The following is a 14,194-nucleotide window of genomic DNA, read 5'->3' on the forward strand; positions in this document are numbered from 1 at the left end:
TAATAATTTTAAAAGGTGTCAGTTCTGGAGGCTCAGGCTATCTTAACCAAAACAATCCATCTAAGCTTCTTAATTTTGGTCATTCTGAAATTTAGTGGTGAAAATTAAAGGTGTGCAAGAAACCTGGGAGATGGAGTTTTTATATGAAATATAATTCTAATATCTTTTGGTCCTGTCTGAATTAAGTCATTATACAAAGATTTCTGACTCACAGCTATAGCTAATAAGAGCTCCCACTCATTCCACAAACTGACCACCTACTACTATTATCTATTACCACTAACTGACCACCCACTACATGCCAAGTGCTACTGAACACTGACTATGTACCAAGCATCTTATGACACTACCTTAAAGCTCACAACAAAGCTAGGAAATAAATAGCATCATCATGCCCATTTTACAAATAACAAAATTGAAATTCAGAAAAATTAAACGACATACCCAAGGTCATACCCAGCTCATAAGTGGCAGACTAGGAATTTAACACCAAAGCCTTTCTCTTCACTCTACGGTACCCCTCCCCCAATAGCCCAGATGGCAGGTTTGATTTTGTGTGGATTAGCAAAAGACATTTGTTCCTCAAGGTGCTTTGCTATCATATGCTAGAAAACCGGCATAGTTACTACCTGTATCTATATCTAGCTATCTATCTATCCACATATATCCGTGGTAACAATGATGTGAAGAGGGCCCCTGTAACTGTGCAAAAGCACAACCTGAACCACCTTAGGCAGCAGCCCTGACACCATGTTGCAGCCCTGACGTTGTGTTATAAGACATCACAGTGACAAATCATGGCATAAATCATATTCATTTCCACTTATGCACCCAGGACGAGACCCACACAATGTGCACTGGGATGCTTGTGGGTGTGGGGAGTGGCAGGCGCATTAGTGACAGACACTCTCAGAAACAGGCGTGAAAAGCAGCATCTTCAGGCCGATCAACTGTTATGAGCAGGAACCCAGGCTGCTGTGCTGATGAGCATGTGAGTGTGTGTGTGCGCACGCTTTCTTTGAGGAAGAGGAGGAGGATTATAATGCACAAATGAGTCAGAGGATACACAATGTGCAACTTCAAGGGAAAATGCCTCATAGCTTCCGTGAGACAGTCACTGGTGATGTAGCTATCCTAATAAGTCATAACCATCACTCTTTGCCAAAGGGTACCTGATTCCTCCTTTCTTCTCCCTCCCCACGCCCTACAATCCCTACCACCCAAGGATGACAGTCATTCTTCCCCCGCTTTATTTCACACAAAAGGCCCCCTCTAGAATCCAGAAGGGCACCATCATAAGCTGCAAGCCATTACTCTTCACTGAATATAAAGTTAAATTCATTTATCTCCATCTTCAATGAGAAAGGGAAGGAAATTAAGCAGGAAAGACGGCACAATGCCTTCAAGAATGGTGTATTCAGGGTCAAAGCCTGCCATAATTGAGTTAAAAAATAATAAATGAAAACATGTCTGCTCTGCAGAATACGGTCCAGCTAGAAGTCTTCATTAAATGTTCCAGTACACACAACGTGTTAGCTGTGTGTTTGTGTGCTTGAGATTCTGTGAGATACCCTGTAGCTCATAAATACTGAAAAGGGACAGTTACCATAGTAACTAAGTGCTATTTAATGAATACCAAAGAACTGAAGCTCCGAGGATAGTTTTAAATTGCCAGAACATGAGTTACTGCTGCAGCTATGGGCTTGCAAGTAACTGACATGCCACTCGCTCTAATAAGATTTTTAACAAGTTGGCCAATTTAGCTGATCTCTGTCTTGACTACATGACACCATAAGATTCTGTTTTAACATCACATGAAAAGCATGTTCCTGATTTCTTCCCCGACTCCAAGTACCAAGATCTTCTACAGAAATGGGTCAAACATTCAGAAACTGAAAACGTCCTTAAATTTGAAGATTTGACCCAAGCAGTGAAGCAGTAGGACACATACTTCCATCATAAGCAATAGACACCAGCTCAATGAGCCGTCAAGCTGAATACAGCAGGCTCTTTTATTTCCGAAAAAGGTGAATGCTGCCTTTACACTAAATGCAGTTTGTTCTTTATTGTGCAATGACACAGAAGAGCTATTGCAGTTGATTTTTGCAGGAACTTTTTACAGGCTAGTGACGTCTTAGGTAATCTTTCATCAGGATGTCCAAACCTTCCCTACTACGCCCACTCCCAATTCTCTCTCGCCATCCATCACCATATGTCAAATTCCTCACCTTGGAATCATCTCGCTTTTTACAGATTTAAAAGGAAAAAATAAGCATGGCTGCCCTGCTTTTCTTCCCACTGGTCTCCCCTGGTAACTTTAACGTAGTCCATTTTTAAGGCTACAGATTGTGTGGCAAGCACACTTACGTCTACATGCCATTAATAAGTAACAAGAATTTTAAAAACGAAAACATCTGTGTACCATGAAGCCAAAAATCATTAGCAAATGCATCCGTTCTCCAGGGGCTGGCTTGTTCTTGCATAACCAGCAGCTCGAATGGCCTGGTTGGAGCTAGCTGAGCTCAGTGTGGGCTGTGGGCGCCCCCTTCAGCATCTAGGGTACAATGCATGTTGCTTTCCTGTTAGATACTAACGAGTCGGCTGGGCAATTATTTTTGCTAAAACCGTTTGAGGAAATTTTGTAGGAAAATTTGGGCCAATATCTAATGGTGTGGTGAGACAAAAAGCCTGCACATTACCAGCCTGCATTTAATGTTAAAATCAGGCAGGTAAAATTTAAAAGGGAGGCCTTTATTACAAGAAGAAAAAAAAAACCCCTGTAGATATATCCATTTATTCATTTGATTAAATAACACTTCTCTACAAGGTGAACTCTATTTAAAATTGCCTCTGTCTGTGATAAACACAGTTGAAAGTGGAGACAGCCACAACCTCTTCACCTTCTCATTTCCTTCTACAGCCTGAACCTGTTCTCTCTGTGGTGCAATCCCCAGCCTTAACTGCTTCCTCCTGGAACCCCCTATCAATGCTTTGGTTTATCTGACCTCCATGTTTAGTCTTGAGTCACAGAGCCACGTTATCTACTCACCTCTCTCGTATGATTTCATGTCGATGACTGCTCTAACTCCACAAGGATCTTTCTTCTTTGAATTTCTAAGGCATCTTGTTTCTGCCTCTCGTGTGATATTCTTAACCCATCCCTTCTTAGGCTGAGAATATTTGACTTTACATCTCCTCTCCTCTCCTAGACTGTCAGCTTCTTAAAGGCAGGGCGTGGCTGTTGTATAAGCTTGACCCTCAGCCTGCAGCTTGCCGAGGTGCTCCTGTGCAGAGTGAATTTGTGAATGAAGGAGCACACAAAGGTAACTCTTTTGACTTCATTTCTTCTAAGAGCTCTGCTTAACAAACTCATTGCTCCCAATCTAAAAAATGAAGGGGCACTTAGAGAAAATAAGACCAGTGAGACAGTTCTTCCTCCTCTCCTTGGTAAATCTTTTCTACTTAAATTCATCTTTATCCATTCATTCTTCCAACACAGTCATGTATTGATCACATGCAGTAAGTAAAAAGCATGAAATGGGAAGATGCTATTCTTACTTTTCCTCTCACCATAGCCGGTGCTGAATAAAATCTTTCTAACTTTCCTTTATGCTATTTCTTAGTCCCGCCAATGTTCCAGGCAGTGTGGAAGACTGCATCCTTCTCATTCCCCTGTTCAACATTTATTGTGCTTCTTCTCTATGCTGAACCGAGCTAGGCCTACGTCATATAGGATCAATTAAAACAAAAATCGAGAGCATAACTCCTCACTCCTTAAGTATGGACTGTACATGGTGACTCCCTTCCAGAAAATAGAACATGGAAAGGGGTGGGGAAAACAGCTGTATGGTGGAGAAACCTGGAAAATACCACCTCAGCCAGTTCATCCAGGTAAACACCAGTAGTGGTAAGTCGTGCTCACAGTATGTCTTTTGATACAATGTGATGACAATGGTTCTTTACTTCTGTGATCTTCCTCCCCCAAACCCACAACCAGAGGCTTATAATGAGAAAAACATCAGGAAAATCACAACAGAGGCCATTCTACAAAATACCTGATCGATATTCCTCAAAACTGTCAAGGTCATCAAAAACAAAGTAAGAGAAATTGTCACAAGTCAGGGGAGCCTAAGGACACATGACCACTAAATGCAGTATTGGATCCCGGAAGGGGAAAAAGGCAAAAACTAAGGAAATATGATAAAGTATGGATTCTAGTTAATAATAACATATCAGTATTGGTTCATTAATTGTGACAAGTGTACCATACTAATGTAAGATAATAATAGTGGCAACCAGCTATGGGGTACATAGGAACTGTCTTGTACTATCTTTGCAACTTTTCTGTAAATCTAAAATATTCTAAAATAAAACATTTATTTTAAAAAATGGAACCAGACCTCAAGAATATTAGTGAGAAAGAAAAGGAAGACAGATTGTGGTACAGGATTGTAAGTGGGTTTGCGGGATTCAGTAGAACTCAGGCTGCAAGGTGAGAAGAGGCAGACAGTGACGATGGTAGGGGTAGTGTCTAAGGACAGTGGAAAGCTATGGATGATTCATGGACAGTTAGAAAAGTCTAAAAATATTGTTGCACTTCAGAAAGGTCCTAGTTGAGGTCATCAGCATAAATTTTGGTCGGGAACAGTCAGCCCAGATGAGCAACTTTCTCATAACAACCAGGCCAAGAATAGAGAAAGCTGGTGCTATGATCGACCCAGATAAGGGCTTAGCATACAGTTTCCGCAATAATCTCTCTCCCTTAACGTGAATGACAACAAACGTGTTTTCTCCTTGAATTTTTCCAGATTCATTATTCTATGAAGCCTCCTCTTCAACAGCCCCCTTCTCTCCTTTTTCCCACATTCTGCAATTGAAAAAAATGAATAATGATACTGCAAAACTATTCTGATGATGGTTTAGAGGAAAATGTTAAAGGATTAAAGAAGCAAGACATAGAATAAGTCAAATATGTCAAAGAAATCCAAAGGAGGCTCAATCAATTCAATATACCCTTAGATTTTTCCGCTTTTCAAAAAAACAATAAAACAAGAAAAGAAAAACAAAAGGTCACCAGCTTTTTAAAAGGATCTGGAGCCAGAGAAATAGAACCCCATGGTTCATCTGCCTTCCGATCACCACAGGCAAAATAGCTGAGAACACCTAAAAATGAAAATGTCCTGCAAAGAATGAAACTAATCAAACTAGAGAAATAGAAAATAGCCATAATAATACATATCTTGTCTTTGTGTAACACGTTCTTAGTTGACAAAGCATTTTCACATGTATCTCATGTGATTCTAACCAAAACTTTATGAGGTAGGCATAACAATTCTCAGTGATCCCATTTTACACATGAGAGAGTGGATTTCAGAGACTTTCAATGGCCTTTGATGGGTCTGGGATCAGAACCTACACATTAGGCTCTGGGGCTATGCTGGTTTTCCTTATGTCTGGCACCGAGGTGTACACAATCAGCACACACAGATAAAGAAGCTTCATGCTAGTAAGATAATGCAGAATATGTATCTTCCTCCCAAAAGACACATCTACAAAAACATTAATATTTAATTTTCTGTTATCATTATTGTGATAAATATATTTGATCATTAATGTGATAAATAATGTCCTTCATAAAGTGAAGGATGGAAATCATACAAAAAATGTGAAAGAACTTACAAGAGAAAGCGATGGAAAGAAATGTAAAAACATAGAAGCTTTTTAGTTTGACCTTAAGTTAGTTATTCTTAGACTAGAAATGAGGGAAATTAAGCAGGTAATATATATAGATCTTTAAAAAAAAATCTACACATCTGGATCATTATGTGCTATTCCGAAACAACTGAATAGGAAAAGAAGGGTAAGACAATGTTATAGAAATCAGTAGCAAAACTTGTGAGAAAGCAGTCTAAATTTATATAGTCTAAAAACATGACTCAAAGAGACATAATTGCAGCCTATAAATATCCTCCAAGCAGCAATATGTGGTAAATAAAGTGAATTATTCACAACCTTGGGTTCCGGTCATCTCTCTTTGTCCAGATGTCTAGAGAAGACAGTGCTCTACCCCTGAGCTGGTGTCATCCCTAGAAATTAAAACGGCAGACGAGGGCTCGCCAGGCTGGGCCCTGTTGGAGATACTCAGGTGGAGGATTCAAAAGAAGAAGCACATCGAATGGCCTCCTGAGATTCTCCATATGATTAAGAATTAGACTGGAGAGTCTCACCACACAATAAAGTGTTTTCATTTTTTCCCTCACCTTTGATAAAGGATGACAGAGAATGAAATCAAATCCAAAAATGCTTTTAGTTATTGGCCCACCTGATTGGAAGACAAAATGGAATATGAAAAATCAAGAACATTATAAAGTGCTCTGCTTTGCTATCAGCAGACAGCATGGTACTGAATCTCATGAAAAATCATCCAAGTTTATGAAGTCAAAGTCACTAGGTCAGGGTTCTCATAGCAAACCTGTCACTTACGCTGTTGCACAGCTCCAGTTTTCTCATTGTCATAAGGTAATCAGTAGTTGTCTCTCCTGGTAAAATCACATTTAAGACACCAAAACATTTTAAAAACCCACTGAGAGCTGTGACGTACAGATTATTACTGATGATTAACATTAGTATGATGTTCCCTGATGTTATGCTTCAAAACATCATTTTCACAAATATTTCTTTCACAGAATAGTTTTCTCCCTTTTGAAAATTTCTAGGTTTTCAGATTAAAGCTCACGATCTCTCCTTAAGCCACAAGTTATTTCAAAAGGTCTGCCTGATCCCAGCCCTTGAAGCAGCCTAAATGGTTTGAATTACAGCCAAGATGGCCCTGGGCGGGCCCCTGCTGGGTGTACAGCAGCCCTCTGTAGAGTGATATTATAAATATCAGGAGTTCTCTAAACACAGCATGCTCATTTCAGCCACAGAGCAATCAAAATCCAAGCAATTTTTTTTTCCATTGCCTTTCCAAGCACAATTTTTCTAGCCTTGTAGAGAAGCTGCCTACATTTGGTTTTGCTTGTCTTCATTTTGCATGTAATTATTTTGTATGCAACCAGATATTTAGTCCTTAAATGGGCAATAGTTCCTTATTAACATAAGAAAGACCTTGAACCATGTCTTGTTGTTATCTTAAGATATTTATGTAAATAAGATGTGTATACCACCCTTTAGGGCATTGCATGGATCTTAACCAGCGATGAGGTGATATGCTGAAGTGTTTAACTGAAGGCTGCTTGCTTGCTGTGACTATGGCCTGCCAGCCATGTGAACTGGCCCCTGAATGGGAAGAGTGGGTGCCCAGAGAGTGTCAAGTGGAAAAAAAACAAGGATTTTCTGTAGGAATATCTGCAGCTTCTTTTTAGGCTTATAGTGATGGTACCCTAGTGCTTCAAATGATCATCGTTTTCCCAAAGGTAACCCAGGAGCACTTCAATTGAAGCTGGGCCTTTGTGACAATATTAGCCCAAGAAACTGTAGACATTTTTTCTTACTACAATAAAAACCCTAATAGACTTTGAATAAATGCCTGTACAAGGAGGCAGAAGTCCATGCAAGCGCACATACATACAGACTATTAAAGCATTTAATGGGATTTTCTCCACTACAACTGCAATGTTTATGAAAAATACAAATCAGGCTGCAGGTGTTGCCTGTGCTAACGTCCTATAAGGAGACAATAACAGAGCTCCAGCCCCTGACTGCTTTCCTGAGTTGGTGGAATTTGCCAGACCTGCAATATTAACATAGAATTATGGAAATTGGAAACAAAAAGCTGGAATCTACTAGGAATGACAGGCTGAAGATGAACTCAACTGGAAAATTTGGCTAACTGAAAGTGACATCCTTTGTGCCGGAATTTTTCTATCTGAAAGCTTTAAAAAGGCTGTAATTATTTTGAGTTTTCAATTCAACCCTTTTCAAACTAAGCCTTTTATTTCCTTCATCACCCTGTACCTTTCTTCCATGTGAACTCGGGCTTTTGCCAGGCACTGAAGTGGTAAATTCATATTGGTTTTACATACAGATCCATTGTCAGAGAATGCAACACAATTTCTGCATCCTCTATGCCAAGAAAAACAAAGGAATATTTGCACATCAAAACCTTTATCTTGTGTACAGGCTCAAAATACCTGAGCACAGCTAAAGAAGTCATCTAAGGAGAAATGGCTGATTAATGCCAAAGCATTATTTCTTTGCAAGTTAGTGCATTTTGTCCACGATGAAGCCAAGGAATACAAGAACTTAGACTTACCTTGTGGCTTTTGGGTCCCAAATAACCATGTCAGCATCTGATCCTACAGCTATTCTTCCTTTTCTTGGATAGAGGTTAAAGATTTTGGCTGCATTTGTGCTGGTAACTGCCACAAATCTGTTTTCATCCATTTTACCACTGTGCTGTAAAGCAATTCAAAGAATCATTCTAATGATCAAATACTAAAAAGTATCCTATCAATAAAATGACAAGACATGCATCTCTTAAACAAACAGAACTGCACCTAATTTCTTATATTGTGGAGCATCTGAGGATGCTGATAAGTATTAAACAGTCATAATGCTAATGATGGAGATGATGGGGTAACATATGGAAGCCTGAAGATGACTTTTCAAAAACCCCACTAATTAGCATCCATACTAATTCTTCCCATTCATCCTAGAATCACAAAAATTGATATAGGTGACAGCTAGATTTTGGTAATGGTATTTTTGATTCTCATTTAAAGTTTGACAATACCACATTTATGATCTGGCTTATTTATTATAGTCCTAAGATTTATGAGATAATCATGTAGACATTAGATAGAATATTGTAGAGTGAGAATAGGTGACAAATTTTTTTTTTTTTTTTTTTTTTTGAGACAGAATTTCACTGTCATTGCCCAGGCTGGAGTGCAATGGTGCGATCTTGGCTCACTGCAACGTCCATCTCCCAGGTTCAAGTGATTCTCCTGCCTCAGCCTCCCAAGTAGCTGGGATTACAGGCATGCGCCACCACACCTGGCTAATTTTTTGTATTTAGTAGAGATGGGTTCCACCATGTTGGCCAGGCTGGTCTCCAACTTCTGACCACAGATGATCCACCCTCCTTGGCCTCCCAAAGTGTTGGGATTACAGGCATGAGCCACCACACCTGGCTGACAACATTTTTAAATCAGTTGGCAATGCTTTTATTATTTTTTAAAGAATATTATAGAGTGAGGATAGGGGCCAACACTTCTGAATCAGGTGACAATCCTTTTTTTTTATTTTTTGTTTTGAGACATGGTCTCNGCATGCGCCACCACACCTGGCTAATTTTTTGTATTTAGTAGAGATGGGTTCCACCATGTTGGCCAGGCTGGTCTCCAACTTCTGACCACAGATGATCCACCCTCCTTGGCCTCCCAAAGTGTTGGGATTACAGGCATGAGCCACCACACCTGGCTGACAACATTTTAAATCAGTTGGCAATGCTTTTATTATTTTTTAAAGAATATTATAGAGTGAGGATAGGGGCCAACACTTCTGAATCAGGTGACAATCCTTTTTTTTTATTTTTTGTTTTGAGACATGGTCTCACTCTGTTGCGCATGCTGGAATGCAGTGGCGTGATGATGGCTCACTGCAGCTTTAACCTCCCTTGGCTTAGGTGATCCTCCCCCTTCTGCCTCCCAAGCATTAGGTTGGTGCAAAAGTAATCGCAGTTTTGCCATCAATTTTAATGGCAAAAACTGCAATTACTTTTGCACCAACCTAATAGCTGGGACTACATGGTATGCTATGCCTCACCATGCCTGGCTAATTTTTTGTAGAGATGGGGTTTCACCATGTTGCCCAGGCTGATCTGGAACTGTAATCCTAACATTTCAGGAGGCCAAGGCAATCCACCTGCCTTAGCCTCCCCAAAGTGTTAGGATTACAGGCATAAGCCACCACACCCAGATGCAATCCTTTTGAAAAGATAAAAAATCAACTCAAGAGGTTCAATTTTATGCAATTGAAGTTTTGCATGAACCAACAATTATGGATAGTCTATTGCAAGAGATTTTAATATGGACAGAATTCAGAGGGATGTGGCTCCTCTAAAATAAAATTTAAAAGTGTTAAAGGTTTATCCCTATTTACATGGTAAGAGGGTACTTAAGGTTTATTTAATTACCAAAGAGTGCTTGCCTTAAAAATCACTAAGAACCATGCCCTGAAAGTAATATTTCCATAAGTAAACCATATTAATGTTTCATAAAATGACATGGTTTTCTATATGTTATGAAGAACTATTCAGTCACTATAAAGCCATTTATATACCAGGGAACTATATGGATGATGAAAATCTGCTATAATAAAGATATTCATTGTAACAACAGAAGTTCAAGTGGAAGGTTGAACTGCTATCAAGAAAATCTGAGTGAAGAGAAGTCATCGGGGATGGTTAGAGTTGGGGTGGAGGAAGAGGGGGTGAGGAAAATAATCACCAGAAGATGGGGCTATAGAGACATTTTGAAGATCTAATTGTAAGTTAATGATTCAACTATCATCCAGTAAGTAATGGAGACAAGTAAAGGGTTTTTAAGAGAACAATAGCACAAACAGAACTGTATTTTTGAATGAGAACTCCCATTCGAAACCTATCCTCCCTCTATAATACTGTAAAAATAATAATAAAAGCATTGTCAGCTGTTCTCAGTACAGAACAAGAGTTCTTGTACTGGAGTAAAGAATACATTGTAGCAAGTGAGACCCTAGAGACGGGGACCAGCTGTGAGATTACTGCAAAGGTCCAAACAAAATATGAGCCTCCAACTAGAATGGCAGCAATGAAGAAAGAAATAAGGAGGCACTTTGGAAATAAAATTGACAAGACTTGGTGAATAATTCATTAGAGTTACAAGTAGGTGGTATGTGTAGGGTAAAGGCAATTGAAGAGGATTCTGAAGTGTGAGATGTAATTAATGTGTCATTTGAGGGAGGCATCCTAGGAGATGGGTGAGAAGGGCGTGACACTAGGGACCAGAAGTCTAACCAGGCAAGTGCCCTCTGCTGGTCTTCACAGCTCCACATGTCAACTGGCTGGACAAGTTAACACACAGACATTTAGTCATGTGATTCTTCTCTATCCTTAGGGAGAAATTTTCTAGTCATGAGCATTTACATTTTGTTTCCACACTTTAAATTATTACTTTTGTGACTTCATACAGCAATTTAAAAAATATGATATCCAAGGGTTCTTTAAGAAGTGACATCAGGCTGGGCATGGTGGCTCACGCCTGTCAATCCTTACACTTTGGGAGGCCGAGGCGGGTGGATCACTTGAGGTCAGGAATTTGAAACCAGCCTGGCCAACACGGTGAAACCCCTCTCTATTAAAATACAAAATTTGCCAGTCATGGTGGCACACATCTGTAATCCCAGCTACTTGGGAGGCTGAGGCAGGAGAATCACTTGAACCTGGGAGTCAGAGGTTACAGTGAGCTGAGAACACACCACTGCACTCCAGCCTGGCAACAGAGTGAGACTCTGTCAAAAAAAAAAAAAAAAAAAACTGACATCAACAAAGATTTCATGACAAGGAAGTATAAGCATAATGAGTACCTTTCGTGTATTTGTGTGTGTGTGTGTATGATGGAGTCTCGCTCTGTTGCCCCAGGTTGAAGCACAATGGTGCCATCTTGACTCAGTTCAACCTCTGCCTCACGAATTCAAGCGATTCTCCTGTCTCAGCCTCCTGAGTAGCTGGGATTACAGGCACGTGCCACCATGCCCAGCTAACTTTTGTATTTTTAGTAGAGACGGGGTTTCACCATGTTAGCCAGGTTGTTCTTGAACTCCTGACCTCAAGTGATCCACCAGCCTTGGCCTCCCAAAGTGTTGGGATTACAGGCATGAGCCACCGCACCCAGCCCCTTCGTGTATTTTTTATCATTTCAAGTATTTGTGCCAATGACACATGAGGCATTGGAATTCAAGAGCATGAGAAATCAAGCAGAAGGGCTATGCCTTTTCAGAGAATTCAAGAATAACCCTCTTTGTATGCAATCTTAATTCATCCCCTAATGTCTCTGCAAAATGGTGCGATGCATCCTCTAAACTAAAATAAACTATGCAGAGAAGATTATTTCTTTGCTGATGCTATACTGAGGGATGGAATGGTGGCGGAGGTGATAGTACTGCATTCCTCGTATCCTCCCTAGTAAAACAATCAAAAGTTTGTCTATGAAAATTTGTGCCACTCTGGTCCTCAAATGGGCAGGATCCTGGCTGAAGAACTAGGCAAAGCAAGGCTGGAACTTTTGAACCCACCACGCCTTTTTCCCATATTACTGACATCCGATCTTCAACACCATTCACCCCATTGGGGATCTTGGTAAAATCATCCTTCCCAAGAGCTTTCTGGCAGGTGTTGAAAGTGCAGTTATCAGTCCCTGTTGTGGTTAGATCATCACTGTAAAAGAAAAAAACACGAGAGTGATGGGGTGAGTATACAGAACACGTTAGGAGGAAACTGCCATAACCTTTCCTAATCTCCTGGCTCCCTTCTCAGTTGAAGTCAGAAAAATGCAATGGAGAATGAGCAGTTTTTTCAAGAACATATTTCATCCGTCTCCTGTCTCTATTCTAGGAAGCACCTTCAGAGGACGCACTGATAGGAAGCATGGTGCAAGACGGGTTAGGAAACCTGGCTTCTAAGCTCAGCTCCGTCACTTACTAGCTCTGTGATATGAGCTTGTCTGAGACTCTATTTCTCATCTAGAAATGAATAGTTATATGTACTTGATGAAGATAACTTCAGAATCACCAGCAAATATGTAAGAGAAAACTCCTTAAGAGCAGAATACTCCACAAAGACATCACCATGGTGATCCTCATGAATGGAGGGCAGGTCCTCTGGGGCAGTCCCGAGCCACACGGCCCACTGGAATGAACAGAGGGTGAGATTGGCTGAGGATGCTGATATTACCAGGGACAGGAATCCTGCTTTGACTCGTGAGTAATCTTGCAGATGTTGAATCATGAAGGAGGAAGGAAGCTGTAAAGAACGGGTAAGTGAACTCTTGTAAGGTCTGTCATGAAAAACTCTTAGCTTGAGACTGAGTATCTGTGAACGGGGAGTGTCGGGATGTCCATGAATGGTAGAATTTTCTTTTTTCTTTTCTTTCTTTTTCTTTTTTCCTTTTTTTTGAGACAGTCTTGCTGTGTCACCCAGGTTGGAGTGCAGTGGCACTATCTCTGCTCACTGCAACCTCTGCCTCCTAGGTTCAAGTGATTCTCATGCCTCAGCCTTCCAAGTAACTGGGATTACAGTCATGAGCCACCATGCCTGGCCAATTTTTGTATTTTTAGTAGAGACCGGGATTTGCCATGTTCACCAGGCTGATCTCAAACTCCTGGCCTCATGTGATCCACCCACCTCAGCCTCCCAAAGTGCTGGGATTACAGGCATGAGCCACTGCATCTGGCCCAAGAATGGTAGAATTTTCAAGAAAAATGATCATATCTTCCCAGAAAGTAACAGGGTTACCTACACAACAACTTAGTTCCCAGATTATATCAGCATAGAAAAACATTCAACAATATTCTGATAAAAAGTAAAGCGTAACGAAGAGCCCTGGGTTTGGGCAACAAGAGATGAAAAAAGTCAGAAAAGAGTAAAGTTTCAGTGAAAATGATCTGATTTCTGTGAGTCTAGGAAAGGCTTTAGCAACATATCATAGCATAACTAAGTCGATGTTTTTTACTCTGCAGGCGAGGGTACCCAGGGCCTGTCAGGTCAAGTAGAAGAGAATACTGGGAGGTTAATGGAGGGTCCAGACGGGAGGACGAGCTCCCCTCCACCCAAACCTTCTTTCGGCAATACACTTCCCAGTCGTCTGCAAAATGATTACTTAGCCAGTAGATTCATAAGGAAGTCGGGTGTTGAGGGGTCTGGTCGCAAAGGTGGACTCATGACATGGTGGGCGGCATGGTGCCATTCTTTATTCCAGTAGTGTGTGCCATCTGTGCCAAGACTGGCCGCTATGGGTTCGCCATAGACCACCTTCCCTGAAGGATTAAAAGAAGCATTCATCACTTTAATTTATTCTTAAGAGGGCCATATGACAAACACATAAATACTAATCTTTTCTGCCCTAGCAGAGGGTAATATCTACAGTTTAGCAGAATCCCAAACTATAATTTACTTTTGTGGACAGAATTTAAAAATCCATGATGAACATAAATA

General features: G+C 40.5%; 1 protein-coding gene across 1 annotated transcript in view; it reads right to left on the minus strand.

Annotated features, from left to right (window-relative positions):
• DPYS (dihydropyrimidinase) overlaps nt 1-14,194 on the minus strand; it is a 91,281-nt gene that overhangs the window by 39,457 nt on the left and 37,630 nt on the right. Inside the window, exons 5-7 of the mRNA XM_017885198.1 lie at nt 13,860-14,016; nt 12,277-12,418; nt 8,255-8,397 (exon numbers count right to left, since the gene is read on the minus strand). Of these exons, the coding sequence (XP_017740687.1) occupies nt 8,255-8,397; nt 12,277-12,418; nt 13,860-14,016 (442 nt within the window). The remainder of the gene's footprint in view (nt 1-8,254; nt 8,398-12,276; nt 12,419-13,859; nt 14,017-14,194) is intronic.

Source organism: Rhinopithecus bieti, unplaced genomic scaffold (genome assembly GCF_001698545.2).
Source record: "Rhinopithecus bieti isolate Rb0 unplaced genomic scaffold, ASM169854v2 scaffold_13352, whole genome shotgun sequence".
Taxonomy (NCBI): Eukaryota; Metazoa; Chordata; class Mammalia; order Primates; family Cercopithecidae; genus Rhinopithecus; species Rhinopithecus bieti.